The sequence below is a fragment of the Delphinus delphis genome, chromosome 7, assembly GCF_949987515.2.
Source record: "Delphinus delphis chromosome 7, mDelDel1.2, whole genome shotgun sequence".
Classification (NCBI taxonomy): domain Eukaryota; kingdom Metazoa; phylum Chordata; class Mammalia; order Artiodactyla; family Delphinidae; genus Delphinus; species Delphinus delphis.
The window spans coordinates 71,290,747-71,306,336 of record NC_082689.1 but is presented as its reverse complement, the minus strand read 5'-3'; the positions used below and the strand labels follow the sequence as shown (position 1 = coordinate 71,306,336).

The 15,590-nt window shown below is 38.3% G+C and overlaps 1 protein-coding gene across 1 annotated transcript in view; it reads right to left on the bottom strand.

Moving 5' to 3' along the window:
- The window catches only part of PLA2R1 (phospholipase A2 receptor 1), a 116,974-nt gene that overhangs the window by 77,264 nt on the left and 24,120 nt on the right, over nt 1–15,590 (bottom strand). Inside the window, 4 exon segments of the mRNA XM_060016699.2 lie at nt 928–1,122; nt 4,368–4,511; nt 5,327–5,440; nt 10,420–10,593. Coding sequence (XP_059872682.2) covers nt 928–1,122; nt 4,368–4,511; nt 5,327–5,440; nt 10,420–10,593 — 627 coding nt within the window.

The window sequence follows — 15,590 nt, the reverse complement described above, 5'->3', positions numbered from 1 at the left end:
AAGAAAAGGCACTTAGAAAAAAACCTTTTAATGATGTCTAGCTTTACTTTTTTTCTTTTGGCTAGGGAAAAAAAAGGAGCAGAAATTCTTAGAAACATTGAATAGGAGCAGTGGGGTTGCTGGAAAAGTAAATAAAATAAAGCTGGCCAGTCTAGGTAGGGAGAAAAGACCCTCGATGGCTGGGAGAGTGTTCCAGTGCCCCGCTGACACAGAGGCAGCCACAGGATTCTTTCAATCCCAAATGCAAAGGGTGAGGAACAATGACAGAAGGAGTTTTGTTTTCACTCCAAACTAAAACCTAACATTGAAATAGAGTAGACTCCAGATTTTTCCACTAAAAAAAGATTTACTCTCAGTCAGTGATTTCAATGTTTTCCAGCAGAATTCTATGTCCATATATGACATAGGTAGGGGCAGATCTGCTCTGGTGGGTAAAGCTGGGTGGAGGCCTCAGAGCTTGGAACCCCTGAGCATGCTACACAGCTTGAAAAACACCACACCAAATAAATTACCCATTTTCACTGGCTAAAGTTATTTTAATATAATCAATTTTGTAAGGAATTTCCTTTATTGCTTGGATTACATGGCCACAGCACATTACTGCTATCTAGTGCTCATTATGCTAAATTACAGGTTCAGGTTTTTTAAATTAGAAATTTCAGGAAATGACCTTTCCCCCTTAAAAAAAAAAAACCCAAAAATGAAAACATGTAATATATCTGGCATCTATGAGATGTTACAAAGTTTCTGAATATGTATTTTGTAAAAATTCAGTGAATTTTCACTCCTGGGTATTATTTGGAAATTTCAGATACATGTGCCATAAAGAATCAATTTTAAATAGCTTAATTTCTTTTCAACTTCACTAATAAAGAGAGTTACTCCATTAATTTCATACTTCTTAAACCAAAGACACTTGGCACTCACCATCTCCAAGGAGGGTTACAAGAAACTCCACTTCTGCTAACGAATCTATGTCTATTAATGCACTGTTATTGGACTGGCAAGAATGCAAAGCTTCATTCCAGGTCTTTTTTTCTTTCTGAAGTTTATAGCAATTACGATTGTGGGGATTCCAGCCAGGCTCACAGTGGGTAGCATAATATTTCCAAGCATCGTTTTCTGTTTGAACCAACAAAAAACGAAGTTATTTACCACAATTGTTTTAACATTACTTATTACCCCCAATATAAATCACCATTAATATATGATTATTTTTTAAATTTGAAAAACAGAAGCATATGATACAATAAGATATAGATCATAGCATTCTAGATCTTCAGACTTGAAAAGGATCCCATCTATGATCTGGACTAGGATCTAATGGATCTCAGTGCTTCATTTTCCAGATGAGCTATCTAAGGCACAAAGAGGTTAAGGAGACTTGATAAAGGTCATACAACCAAAGTGAGAGTCAGGGCTAGATATAAAATTTAGCATTTAGAGCTATCCATTTAAAAAAACCTTTTTACACTAAAAAAGGAGTATTATGGAACACAATTTAAATGCTTTTTAAAGGATTTTATATACAGTATTAGGTGCAGGGGGTAGATAGTTATTCTCAGCTGAAAAGAATCTGAAATTCTGGCCGCTTTATCTAGAGCAGAGATGATAGCTTTTATTTTGGGGGTCAGGCTTAGTGCCTCTGATGTCCCTCTGGGTTCATATGGACTCTGGGTTCGACTTACAGCAAAATAATGCCACGATGCTTTAACACTGGCAGGGAAGGCAGCTGTGTGCATGCCAACTTTGGCTCTCCTCTTCCAGGAGCTTGCCCCCAGCCTGATGACAGCATTTTTACTTTATTTTATTAACCACAACTGGGTGCCTTCCTTAAGCACTAACTTAGTTAGAAACAACTTCACTGCTAATTTGGGAAACAAGACATTCTTTTAAAATCACTTCTAGGACTCTGACAGCTATTAGAATCACAGTGGATGAATGTTAGAACATTTAGATAGATAGATAATATCAACCTAAAAACAGTCACAGACCCCTTGAAAAAAGGAACCCTAAACTTCACTCTAGAGGTAAGATAAAAAGATAAAAGAGGAACTTCTCTGATTGACATAAGGGTGGAGATAAGGAAAGAAACTGGGGACCCTGGATGCACAGTTGGAAGACACTGGACTAGATCATCAAAAGTATTTTTTGGACTTGAAACAACAGCAAATAATCCAAACAAACTTAGCTTAGCTGCCATCATTTCTGGTCTTCTGACCTCAATTAATAGATCAGGAGAGCAAATAAAATTGAAGAAAAGAAGGATAGCAGGAGGCAGTGCAGGAGGGCATAAGAAAAAAAATGAAGACAGAAGAAATTGAGGCAGGAAAATGAAAGGAAAAGAGGGAGGGACAGGACAATAACAGTGATAGCAATGTCAGCACATTCTTGACATAATGAAAAATGCTCTACGTAAAAAAATGATGAGATGCTTCTTCTCCTCACCCCCATATTCTACAATATCTTTAGGCTTAGCTACTTAAAGGAAAATAAAAGTTAAAGCTTAATTGTAAGAGGGTGTGGAGAAAAGGGAACCCTCCTACACTGTTGGCAGGAACATAAATTGGTACAACCATTATAGAGAACAGTAAGGAGGTTCCTTAAAAAGCTGAAAATAGAGTTACCATATGATCCTGCAATCCCACTCCTGAAAACTCCAGAAAAGATGAAAACTCTAATTCAAAAAGATACATTCATCCCAATGTTCATAGCAGCACTATTTACAGTAGCCAAGATATGGAAGCAACCTAAATGTCCATCGACACATGAATGGATAAAGAAGATATGGTACATATATACAATGGAGTACTACTCAGCCATAAAAAAGAATGAGATAATGCCATCTGTAGCAACATGAATGGACCTAGAAATTTTCATGCTAAATGAAGTAAGTCAGACAAAGACAAATATCATATGATATCACTTATGTGTGGAATCTAAAAAAATGATACAAGTGAACTTACTTATAAAAGAGAAATAGACTCACAGACATTGAAAACAAACTTATGGGTATCAAAGGGGAAAGGGGGGGATAAATTTGAAGATTGGGATTAACAGATACACACTACTCTATGTAAAATAGATAAACAGCAAGGACCTACTGTATAGCACAGGGAACTATATTCAGTATCTTGTCATAACCTATAATGGAAAAGAAGCTGAAAAAGAATATATATATATATATATATATATATATATATATATATATATACACACACACACAACTAGATCACTTTGCTGTACACCTGAAACTAACACAATATTGTAAATTAACATAACATAATATCGTAAATTAAAAAGCTTAATTGGGGACTTCCCTGGTGGTGCAGTGGTTAAGAATCTGCCTACCAATGCAAGGGATATGGGTTCAATCCCTGGTCCCGGAAAATCCCACATGCCGCGGAGCAACTAAGCCCGTGAGCCACAACTACTGAGCCTGTGCTCTAGAGCCCGCAGGCCACAACTACTGAAGCCCGCGTGCCTGTGCTCCACAACAAGAGAAGCCACCGCAATGAGAAGCCTGCCTACGTCGATGAAGAGTAACCCCTGCTCGCTGCAACTTGAGAAACCCCGCACACAGCAACGAAGACCCAACGCAGCCAAAAAAATAAATAAATAAATAAATCTATAAAAAAATAAAATAAAATATAAAAGCTTAACTGTAAGGGATAATATTTTAGAAAGATAATTCAGATTATTGTTTTAAATGTAGAGTTGTTTCTAATTATGCTGGTAATGATTCTTTAAAAATGGTTATGTTTTTATCTCTACTTCCTGAGTTCAGACATTAATTCCATAGAAACTAAGAAGAAGTAATAGATCTTAAGAATAGAAATAACTGAGCTTCAGGTACTAGATTGTAATTATGTGGCATTTAAGTCTTAGGTACACCTAAAATTTTGTTTGTTATTTCAAGGAGGAAGTATTACTAACAAGAGATATAGAGTATGATAGGAGATCAATGAAGTAAATAATTTTATAAAACTATTTTCTAATTCATATGTTTAATTTCTAGGGTAACCATAAATAAATAAAACTCAACTAGAATAGAAAATGAAGCATATCTTGTTTTTCTAAGGCAGAATGAATAAGAAAGCAAAGTTTTTAAAAAGAGAGGGAGAAAATGTTTTCTATACTTAGGTTATTTTGCTTTAGTTTTTAGTAAAAACCTAAATGCATTTATTAAATTCATGGTACCTTTGGAATAACAGATCTTATCTTGTTACACATTTTTATTCATATAAAAACTAGCCTTAGCTAAGTTTAAATTATAAATTATTAGCAAAAAGTAAAGGACTTTGAATATATTGAGAGGGCAAGTAAGCAACTTACTTATAAAAACAGCTTAAAATAAAAACACTCACCAACTACTTCGTGATCAGTATGGTTTAGATATTTTTTACATATGTAAGGCAAAGTGGACTCACAATCCCGACTTCTCCAGGCATTTGGCATAAATGCATTAAAAGTTCCACAGTGATATTCAACAAATGGCTCAAAATTTATTTCTGAAAATACAATATGTGTGTACTTAATGTTAGAAGCAAAAGCAGTTAGTTCAATATATACTGAAATGTAGTTTTAGCATCAAGGAGACAGCCCTTCTCTTTGGCATATGTAGTAAATCCTATAAGATATTATATTTATGATTTTGCAGTTGAAGTCCAGGCATGACAATGAAATGATTTCCCAAAGATAGCAACAGCTGATTTTATTGTTTTAAGGTAGAGAGATATTTTTCAATCTGTTGCTATTTTTTTTCACAAAGTGCAATCGTACTTTATTATATTTTCTAGTTATTCAAGGTTCAACTATAACAATCTTTTAAACAACACATTTAAACAGAATGTGAGTGCGTTGTATTACACAGTTAATGTAATTGACTTAGAATCCATAAGAAAAACCAATTTTCCTTTTTTTGTGTGAGACATACTGATGTAAGACAGTAATTGATCATATCTTTGGAGGGCAAAGGTTAACTGAAGAGAGAGGAAATTGACTAGGAGAGAGTGGGAAAAAATATACGAAAACAATCTGTACATAAACATCTACTTCTGAGATTTAATTTCTTATCTCTGTTGCTATTTTTAAAACAACTGACTAGAATCTTGGTTTTGACCCAAATCCTCATGCACCCTTGGCTTACTTCTTGGCCTCCATTTTCTCGTTTGGAAAAGCATGCCTTATAGAAATTCAATCAGGCTTTAAAAATGTTTATAAGCCACTTTCACAATAACACGTCGTATACATATGTGGGAAATATTGCTATTTTAGGCTATGGGACGATGCCACCTGTTGAAGGTAAACAAAACGCTGCAGGTACCTGGGTTCCAGTTCAGATAGTTGAGTGGTGTTCTATCCGACCACTGCCAACCAGCATTTTCATCTAGCTGATTCAGACCTATCCATACTTCCACTGCTTCATTGCCAAAGTGCTCTGAAATAAGAGAAATACGGAGTTTCAAAAAAAATATCAATGTTACACGTCTTTCTTGTTTTCCTGTTCCTGGGGCATGGAGTCATAAATTAACTCCATCAATGGCAGAAAAGAGTTTAAGTGCTACTAAACCCCACCCTGGTGCTTCAGAGTAAAAAAAGCCAGCCTGAGAAACATGGCAGTCTCCTAAAGGCTCACTGACAGCAACTGTGCAGTGTTTAATCTAAGCATACAGGAATGCTGCCTCTCAACGGTCGTCAATCCATCAACAGTTCATGGTTACAAATCTGAGACCATCTGACCCGTGTGAGCTTACCCACTTGAGGGTTTTAGAGGGGGAAGGAGGAAGTGCCCAGGGCCAGTCCTACAAAGTGCCCCTCTGTCTTCCTATTTTTTTTGCCACATGTGTCTGGTGGCCTCAATCTGGAGGCTCAGGACTCAAGTACACTGAGCTCAGGCTACCTCAGGCCCTGAGAAAGAGGAATAGGAAGAAATGCTATTAAATCTCTATAATGGGTATGTGTGTGCAGAGATGTAATGTTTACACTTGTCAATACTCTTGAAATATTTCACAGTTAAAAAAATTGAACAACTTAGAGGACCTTTTCCTTAGGGGTCTGGCTAGGAAGCAGAAGGCATATTAAGTGTTGTTAGTGCCGGGAGGCAAGCCCTCAAATTTAAGGTATGCTAAAGAAATGGGGGAAGGGCTGTCCAGTCGAGAGCCAATGGGGGTTGTCTGGCCAAGAGGAGAGCAGAATCCACGGGACCAGAGTATGTAGAGGGATCAATAGCAGGTTGGCCAATCCAAAAATGGGCAGAAGACCTAAATAGACATTTCTCCAAAGAAGATATACAGAGTACCAACAAATACATGAAAGAATGCTCAACATCATTAACCATTAGAGAAATGCAAATCAAAACTACAATGAGATATCATCTCACACCAGTCAGAATGGCCATGATCAAAAAATTTACAAACAATGAATGCTGGAGAGGGTGTGGAGAAAAGGGAACCCTCTTGCACTGTTGGTGGGAATGTAAATTGATACAGCCACTATGGAGAACAGTGTGGAGGTTCCTTAAAAAACTAAAAATAGAACTACCATATGACCCAGCAATCCCACTACTGGGCATATACCCTGAGAAAACCATAATTCAAAAAGAGTCATGTCCCAAAATGTTCACTGCAGCTCTATTTACAATAGCCCAGACATGGAAGCAACCTAAGTGTCCATCGACAGATGAATGGATAAAGAAGATGTGGCACATATATACAATGGAATATTACTCAGCCATAAAAAGAAACGAAATTGAGTTATTTGTAGTGAGGTGGATGGACCTAGAGTCTGTCATACAGAGTGAAGTTAAGTCAGGAAGAGAAAAACAAATACTGTATGCTAACACATATATATGGAATCTAAAAAAAAAAAAAATGGTCATGAAGAATCTAGGGGCAGGATGGGAATAAAGACACAGACCTACTAGAGAATGGACTTGAGGATATGGGGAGGGGGAAGGGTAAGCTGCGACAAAGTGAGAGAGTGGCATGGACATATATACACTACCAAATGTAAAATAGATAGCTAGTGGGAAGCAGCCACATAGCACAGGGAGATCAGCTTGGTGCTCTGTGACCCCCTAGAGGGGTGGGATAGGGAGGGTGGGAGGGAGGGAGACGCAAGAGGGAGGAGATATGGGGATATATGTATATGTATAGCTGATTCACTTTGTTATAAAGCAGAAACTAACACACCATTGTAAAGCAATTATACTCCAATAAAGATGTTAAAAAAAAATAGCAGGTTGGGGCCATGAGCAGTGCAAATGCTTCTTCAGCTTGGTGTGGGAGAAAGCTTTCTGTAGGCCCCTTCTCCTAACCATTGTGCCTCGGCTCCTCCTGTTTTAATTCAGTTCCAATTTTGTTATCAGTGCTATGTAGAAACATGTGCCTTGACATGCTTGTGTAGAAAAATATGCTTCTCAAAATTGTAGAATTAGGGGAAATTTTTCTTTGGTTTTCCTTTTTGTGCACGTGAACTTTAAAAAATTACTCTACAACAAACATGTACCACGCGTGCTGTAATATTTGGGGAAAAAACAGTGTCAGAGACTTTAGTGAAAGTAATTTTGTGACACTTTCAAATGTTGCCGTTGAATCTTCTAATCTATAAAGGACAGCATTGATCCCTTATGATTCATCTGCTTCAGAACCCAATTTATTCTGAGCCAGATGCAGGGGCCCTGCCTGAGACTGAGACCCTGACAGATAAGAGTGATAAATAGGGTGACTGTATGTTCCAGTTTGCCTGGAAAATTCATGGCTTATCCTGGTAGTTCCAGAATAAGTATTGATGGCAGAACCTTTTACTCTTCAAAGGGTCTCAGTCTGGATGATCGATTGTATGGTCACCAAGGTTGTAAAGATTAGTGCATTCACATCACAAGGCTGCAGCACCTTCTGTGATTGGGTATTTTGAAACAACAGTGGAAAACTGGAGGAAGCTAAACCTTTAAGGAAAGAGAAAAAGGTGCTTTATAATTTTGAGATCCCTGAAATCACTGGACAGGAACAGCATTCATGGGCTCTGCCTTTCCAAGTTTCTGGGGCATAAACACAAGTCTCTTTCTAATGTCTATTTGGTTAGTCCTTCCAATAGCACCATTTGATTAAATCATCTAACTGGTGTCATTATGACAGAAGGCAGAATGGAAGATGGATTGACAAGACGGAGAAATTTCCACATTTCATATCGGGGTAAGTGCCAAGTGCTGCTTTCAAGTAATCTACTTAAAATATTTAAGTATTAATTATTCTTACCTTAGAGTTATTTTGAATACCCTCTGTGTGACTGTTTTAACAGTACATATTAAAAAATCATTGTATAATTTCTAATCTGTGTTTAAAAGTACAAAAATAGTCTATTTAGCTTTACAAGTAAATTGGCTCACAATTCTATACTAATAAATGCAAACTGAAATTCCTTTGGCTATTTCCTGGCATTTGTGGCAGTTTAGATAATTCCTTATACCATAGTTAATGTTCATCAGCGATTAACAAGAAACAGTAGACTATTTTCAATATTAAAAAATACCTTGGTCAGAACAAGCTTCTGTCTTTATGAATACTCTTCTGTTTTCCCAATCTAAACAATCCCCAAAATCTAATTATAAAATTGTGGTATTTAAATCAAAGTCTCTGACATATCTTATTCCTTTAATCTTTATTCAAGTCTGATTAAGTCCAAACCCTCTTATTAAAGATCCCAGCAGTCAGAATAGATAACAATTTTAATTCATAAATTGTGCACAAAATTTTCTATAAATACCATTACAGGCTAATAATGATTTTGGAAATGGGTGTTTTCCTGCAATATGACTCACTCAGATCAGTTTCAGTGATAATTTCCCACTTTTGCAAGTCTGTGGGGAAAGGGGCAGACATATACTGTTCATGCATTTGTTACAATCCTTCTAGAAGTTATTAATGACTTTCAAAAGCCTTAAAATATGCTTCTTCTTCCACCCAGTGAATCCACTTCTACAAACTTAGAGAGAAATAATCAGGGATCTATGCACAAAGGTATGTGAGGGGTGGTTTTACATAGCAACAAATAAGTAAATAAAAACAAAATAAAGAATTTTATCTACCTATCCCTATCTAATATTTAAAGATTAGCTAAATATATTATCTCTAACCTGTATCGCTATGTAACCATTAAAAGCTATGATATAGATCTATATTTATAGACACGGACAGATGTTCATTCTATGCAGGTAAATTATATAAGCATGTTACTAAACTGTGCGCGTAGTTGCTGTTAAAGGTTTAACACATACTGAGTGTTTGATTTGTGTGCCAGGCACTTTTCTAAATTTTCACCTGTTCTATAATATGTAATTTTCACCACCAAAAAGTAGGTATTGTTATTATTTCCATTTGGTAGAGGGGGGAAGTTGAGGCACAGAGAGGTTAAGTTACTTCTTTAGCACTGCTAGTAAGTGATGGAGGTGGGATTCAAACCCATGCAGGTGGCTCTTTGGCCCCTGTTCCTAACCTCTGTGCAACAACCACCTCATCTTTTTATTCAATATCATTTTTCATAGATACTATGGATTATGCATGCATTTGTATGGGGTTTTTTTGCAGAAGAAACATGGTTATCTCTGGATTGTGGAACTATGAGAGTTTTTCCTTTGGTTTTCTTTCTGTATACTTGAACTTTTAAAATTATCCTAGAATAATTTTATTATTGTTATTCTAGAAGAAACATGTGTAATATAATTTGGAAAAAAAGCATCAGAAACTTTTAATGAAAGTGACTAGTTTTGTGACACTTTCAAATGTTTCAGAAAGATTTTTAAATGCTGCATGTACACATCTACAAACACATTTAATCTATAAAAGAGAAGTAAAAAGAGAGTTTAGGTGAGAGGTGAAACAGATCAGACCCAGCTCCTTAGCAGTCTTTTGACAGTTTATGTTATTACTTTACAGCATTAGTTAACATGTGTGTGCTTTTGCTTTTCCAATTAAATTTTAAGTTCTTTGGCATCCACTGGAAACCCTACTACACACAGTGACTGACAGGTAAGATTCTGCTTAATTAGTAAACAGCTTAATTATTTATAAATGGAAACGGAATGGCTAAGCTCCCCAGCAAAACAGGAATTCGGACTTAAGTTTAGAAGTCTCCCTATGCACTTGTTGGAGCTGAAAATTCTCCTGGGTCCCTTGCTGTAGCCTCAACTTCTCTTTTCCAGGGCGGGAGAAAATAAGAGAGGCACGGCCAGGTGTCAAATGGAATGACCCAGGGTTCAGGTCAAAATTCTGGGTGTGAGTTTGGGCCATGTTAATAACAGAAAAATATTTTCCAAGGGACCTTTTCTTTCCAGAAGGCATCTTGGCATACATGGACATAACTGTAAACACCGATCATTTTAATTGTACCGACATCAATGTGCATCATCCACCTACTTACTCCTTATGAAATTTTCTTCAGTCTCATCTGCAATACTTAATAAAGCACCTCCTTGCATCTGGCATGAAGAGTGTGCCTCGCTCCAGGAGAGGGAGGAAAGCAGGTTGAATTGGTAGCAAATGTGTGAATTGAGATCCTTCTCCCAGACAGCGTCACAACCCACCTCTGTAGATGCTGAAAACAAAATCCATTAAAACGTTATAATCTTATTTTATTTATATGGCGATATATTTCTAAGATGAATTTGAATGGCATGATTGCAACTCCTAAAACTTCTTCAGAGCCCTTATCTATTCTTGATTAGGTCTTTATGATGAAATCTGCATTGTTTTCCTGTAAACACTTTATGGTAAAACCTGTTCAAGATTGAAAGGAAGTTCAAGAAATTATCAATAAAGAAGCTCTGATCCTTTCTGGGAAAATGACATTCGCTATTTTTAAGAGAAGGAAATATAATTGGAGTATAGATATTTGTGAAAATAACATCTGAATTCTTTAAAGTCAGAACTTTATACTGAAAGCTGTGTGACCGGAAGTATTTATCTGAGATAGATGCAAATATCGTTTCAAAAAGCTTTTCCCTGCCAATACCAAAATGCTAGATGGAATAAAAGGGATACAGTAGAAACATGACTCTAAAATGAACAGAAGTTTTCAAATACACATTGAGAACAGGAACACTGATATTTAGTTTAAGAAAGTTCTTTCAGTCAAAAGGAGGAGAAGCAAAATCCACTTGCAAAACATTGGCCAAGGATTGTGTGGTTTGCTTAAAAGTAAATTTAATAAAACATGAGACGTGGCTCTGAAATCTGAAGTTTATTGAAATAACAGAAAATGAAGACCTACTTTGGGTGCTTTAAATCAAACCCTAAGGTGAACCTAAGCAGCCATAAAAATTACCTGAAGTCAAACTCAGCCGAAGAATTTCAGACAATGGGAACCACGCTACAGCATGAGTGTAACTGATGACCAGACAATCTGCTAAAATCTAGAACAACTTTTCCCAAAGTGCAATCCACAGAGTATGACAGCTTCAAGAGCTCTCCAAGAAGAGCTGGGACAGTGCATACGTAGCCTCCTCCAGGGAATTCATAATATACAGCAGCATATTAAAGCCTCTGAGAAGTTCTCTAATAAAGAAACAGCTTCATTTTAATTCAGTATACTTCAAACTTATTTGACAATGAAATCTTTTTGGTTTGTTTTCTTTTTCCCCACAATACTTAGTTAGATGGCTCCCTTGGGAATGTGGAAAGTTTGTTTTCATATCTGGTTGCAATGTGCCTTCCCCAGAACGGAGTTAGTTAAGGAGAAGTTATTATATAAATCTAAGGTCGTCTACAGAGTTTCCTGACTGACACGTGTATTTATAGAAGGATCCAAGATTGAAGGAGGATCTATCACCAAGAAGACAAGTCTATCACCAAGGAAAACTGTAGGAAGAGGAAGAGAAAGGGAGGAGGACGTCTTCAGTAATCATCTTGCCCTGGTGGCTGAAATTTCCCCATTGAGTTTGAACCCTTAGAGACCATCTTCAGTTAAAAAGCTATGCCATCCATGAGATGGACACTAAGCATTATCGGACATCAGTTTAGCCCTGTTCATCCCGTGTGAGAGCTGAGGCCATGAAAGAGGAGTGTTTACAATTTCAGTGTGCACAAAAATCACTTAGCCAGCTTCTTAAAAAAACCACAGGTTCCTGGTTCTCAGTCTCAGAGATTTTGAATTGGAAGGTCGGGGTGGGATTCAGAAAGCTGACTTTCTAACGTATTACTGATTCTAATGCAAATGGTTCACAAAGCAAACACTGGGAAACCCTGGTTTGAAAGAAATCATTTGAAGCACTTCCCAAGGAGAGCAGGTATGAGCAGCCTTTGGCTACTAGAAGATAGAAGGATGTCAGAAGGGGAGATAGGAGAAGGATGTCAAAAGGAGAGGTCTGGGTATAGGGTACCTACCTCTCATCTACTGCCTTGGGTAAAGATTTGATAATAAGTCCTAATTATAAACCTCCATGATAAGCCATGCCATGATAAGAAAAGGTTCGGAGGACACTTCAGTTGATCTCATTCCCATTTTTGCCAAGAGTTGGTCCTGCCCTTTCAACAGGACATGGATTAAGCTACGTAAAGGCAGCCTTTTGCAGAAATCTTCCTGAATTCTATACATTAAACAGTTAAGATGAGAGGCTTACAGGTGATCCTGTCTGGGCTACAAATTACACTTCCCAGTTTTGTTAGATCTCCCCTGGCTTTGTGTTATGTGTGCCAGTTCTTAAGTTTAATCAAAAGGAAACCCCCAGTCAAATGTTTGCAAAAGGTGCCCATATTCTTCTAACAAGGCAATCCATTTGTCATTAAAATTTGGTTGTAACTAAAACATAAGAATTTGTATTTCTATGCCGTCGGACACAAGTCCTCTCTTTGCTTCTCTAGATGGGCTGCGTGTCACTCCATGGATCCGATTTGAAGATTTCATGGTAACAAGTGGAATGAATGTGCCACCCTGGGCCTGGGCACTGTGATGTGTTCTTCTGATCTCCCTTCAGGACCGAAGGCCTAATTTCCCCAGCTGCCAGCAGACACCTCTCAACATGAAGCCTTCTTCAAGGATTGCCTTGGCGGAAGAGGCTCCTTGCCCAATACCACTCTCCCTTCCTAAGTGCAGTCTGCAAACCATGACTGGTCAGTGCAGGGCTATAAGACCCCTCCTCTCACCCCAACTAGGGACAAATCCAGCCTGAGAACTCCTTGTGGGTCAGTGTCGGGAGTCACCAGCCCTGCATCACCGTCCTGTGCAATCCTGCTCTCTTCCCTTCGTTTCCGTGTGTATCGATCCTGAGACTCCTCCCCAGGAGGCCTCCTGCATGCTCATCTTGTCCTCGGAGACTGTTCCCCGGGAGGGAACTCCCTTGCCACAGGGTCCCGTCCTGGCCCGGGGCATTTGCGTGTGTTTATTCTTAATCCTCTTGCTTATTCATAACTAACTTCTGCTTCTAAGCCACTGAAAATTGTAGGCTGGTACGTTTACTTTTTCTTGAAAAATTCTAGTCTAAGGGATGCCATCAGATTGTTATATTTCTTTGCATCTTTGGTTGTCTTTATATCATCTCTTCTGTCGCTAAATTCTGAGCTCCTTGAAGGAAGCAGCTATGTCCTATATATCTTTTTATTTGTTTATTTATTTTTATTTTTGGCTGCATTGGGTCTTCGTTTCTGTGCGAGGGCTTTCTCCAGTTGTGGCGAGCGGGGGCCACTCTGCATCGCGGTGCGTGGGCCTCTCACTATCGCGGCCTCTCTTGTTGTGGAGCACAGGCTCCGGACGCGCAGGCTCAGTAGTTGTGGCTCATGGGCCCAGTTGCTCCGTGGCATGTGGGATCTTCCCAGACCAGGGCTCAAACCCGTGTCCCCTGCATTGGCAGGCAGACTCTCAACCACTGCGCCACCAGGGAAGCCCATCCTATATATCTTTGCATCTCCTACTGTTTGAAGAAAGATTGCCAAAAATCTTTTGCATGATGGTGATTTTTTTCCCTTTCAAAATACACCTTTCTTCTAATGAACTGAAGTATATTCATGTCAACACCGATTTTATTATAGATTATGACTGAGATGCAGCCATTTCTCCTTCTCTATTAATATGGCTTTTTTGTCATCCCTAAGTATACAGCTTTGTCATTGTCCCAGGTGTATCTTTCCTGCCACTTTAAAAAATGGTTGAATTCTTTTTAAAAACAGAACTCTTATACTATTGAAGCAACTCCAGGCTACAGAGTTACTATTTTTCTCTCTTTGGTCTTTCATACACTTAGCAAATAGTTATTGAATATCTGCTCCCTGAAAAGTGTTTTGTTGGTAAATCTCATGTAAAAGGGATACCAAACCAAGTCAGCACTTTCTGCTGTTCATCCCCAATGCCTTACATGCTCCTTGGTAGGCCTGATCACAGTTGAGATTAAATGACGCATTATGGGATTGCTTATTGATTGTCTGTTTTTCCTGATAAAATTAAGTATCAGGAGAGCAGGTACCATGTTCCAACTTTTTCATGTTATTTCCCAAGCTTACCACCAGAATTTAAAGGCAGTTAGGCAGAGGAGACTATGCTATCAAAGGAAGCGGAGAAGTGGTGGCCACAAAGGAAACAGGAAAACTAGCAGGTGTGGGCCCCAGAAGCCCAAGGAAAGAGATGGTGTCAGTTTGTTACACGTTGTTGAATCTTTCAGTAAGATGAGGACTGAGTCCATTAGTGACTTTATGGAGCACGTTCCAACAGGGGGACCCAATCATCTGCCTGCTCCATGCCTGCACCCAACAGATGAGCACTGCCAAGAAAAGTCATCCGATGGATTCATTATCAACCACCCCCAATACTTCCTGGAAACATTACCGGTTTAAAGCTTGCTCTCCCAGCAGCCACCGTGTTCATTTCACACCTTTCCTGTTGTCCAAACCTCTCACTCTTTCTTCCCCTTCTTCAGAGAAAGTCCACAGCCACTGGACTCGTTTCTCCTCATTTTCCCCATCACTTAATCCATCAACCTTCTTGGACCTGTACTATCCTCTCCTTCTTCCCTCCCATGGAGTTGTCTTTACATCCATAAAAGGTCAGTCTGTCCATTTTTGATCTGGACCCTATTTCCTTCTGCCTTCTGAGAGACCATATTTATTTCACCAATTGTTTCACTTTCCTGCATCCTCAACCTCTTTCTGTTAGAGCCTTTCCAGAAGCATTCAAAGGTGACCTAGCAGCTCTCATCCTTCAAAAACAGGAAACAAAAAAAATCCCTCCCTTGGCCTCCCCATCGCAGTCTCTACCTTTTCTCTACCCCCATTAATCACATATTTTTATATGTATGCTGTCTCCAATTTCTCATCTCTCATTTACTCTTTAAAAGAAACAATTTCACTGAGATATAATTAACATGCCATATAACTCACCCATTTAAAGTATATAGTTCAATGGTTTTTAGTATATTCAAAGCATTGTGCAACCATCACACAATCAAGTTTAGAACATTTTTGTGGGAACCCAATTCCCATTAGCAGTCACTTACCATTTTTCCCTCAGTCCTCACCCCTACCCCCAGCCCAAGGCAACCACTAAACTAGTGTCTGTCTCTATAGATTTGCTTATTCTGAACATTTCATATAAGTGGAATTATACAG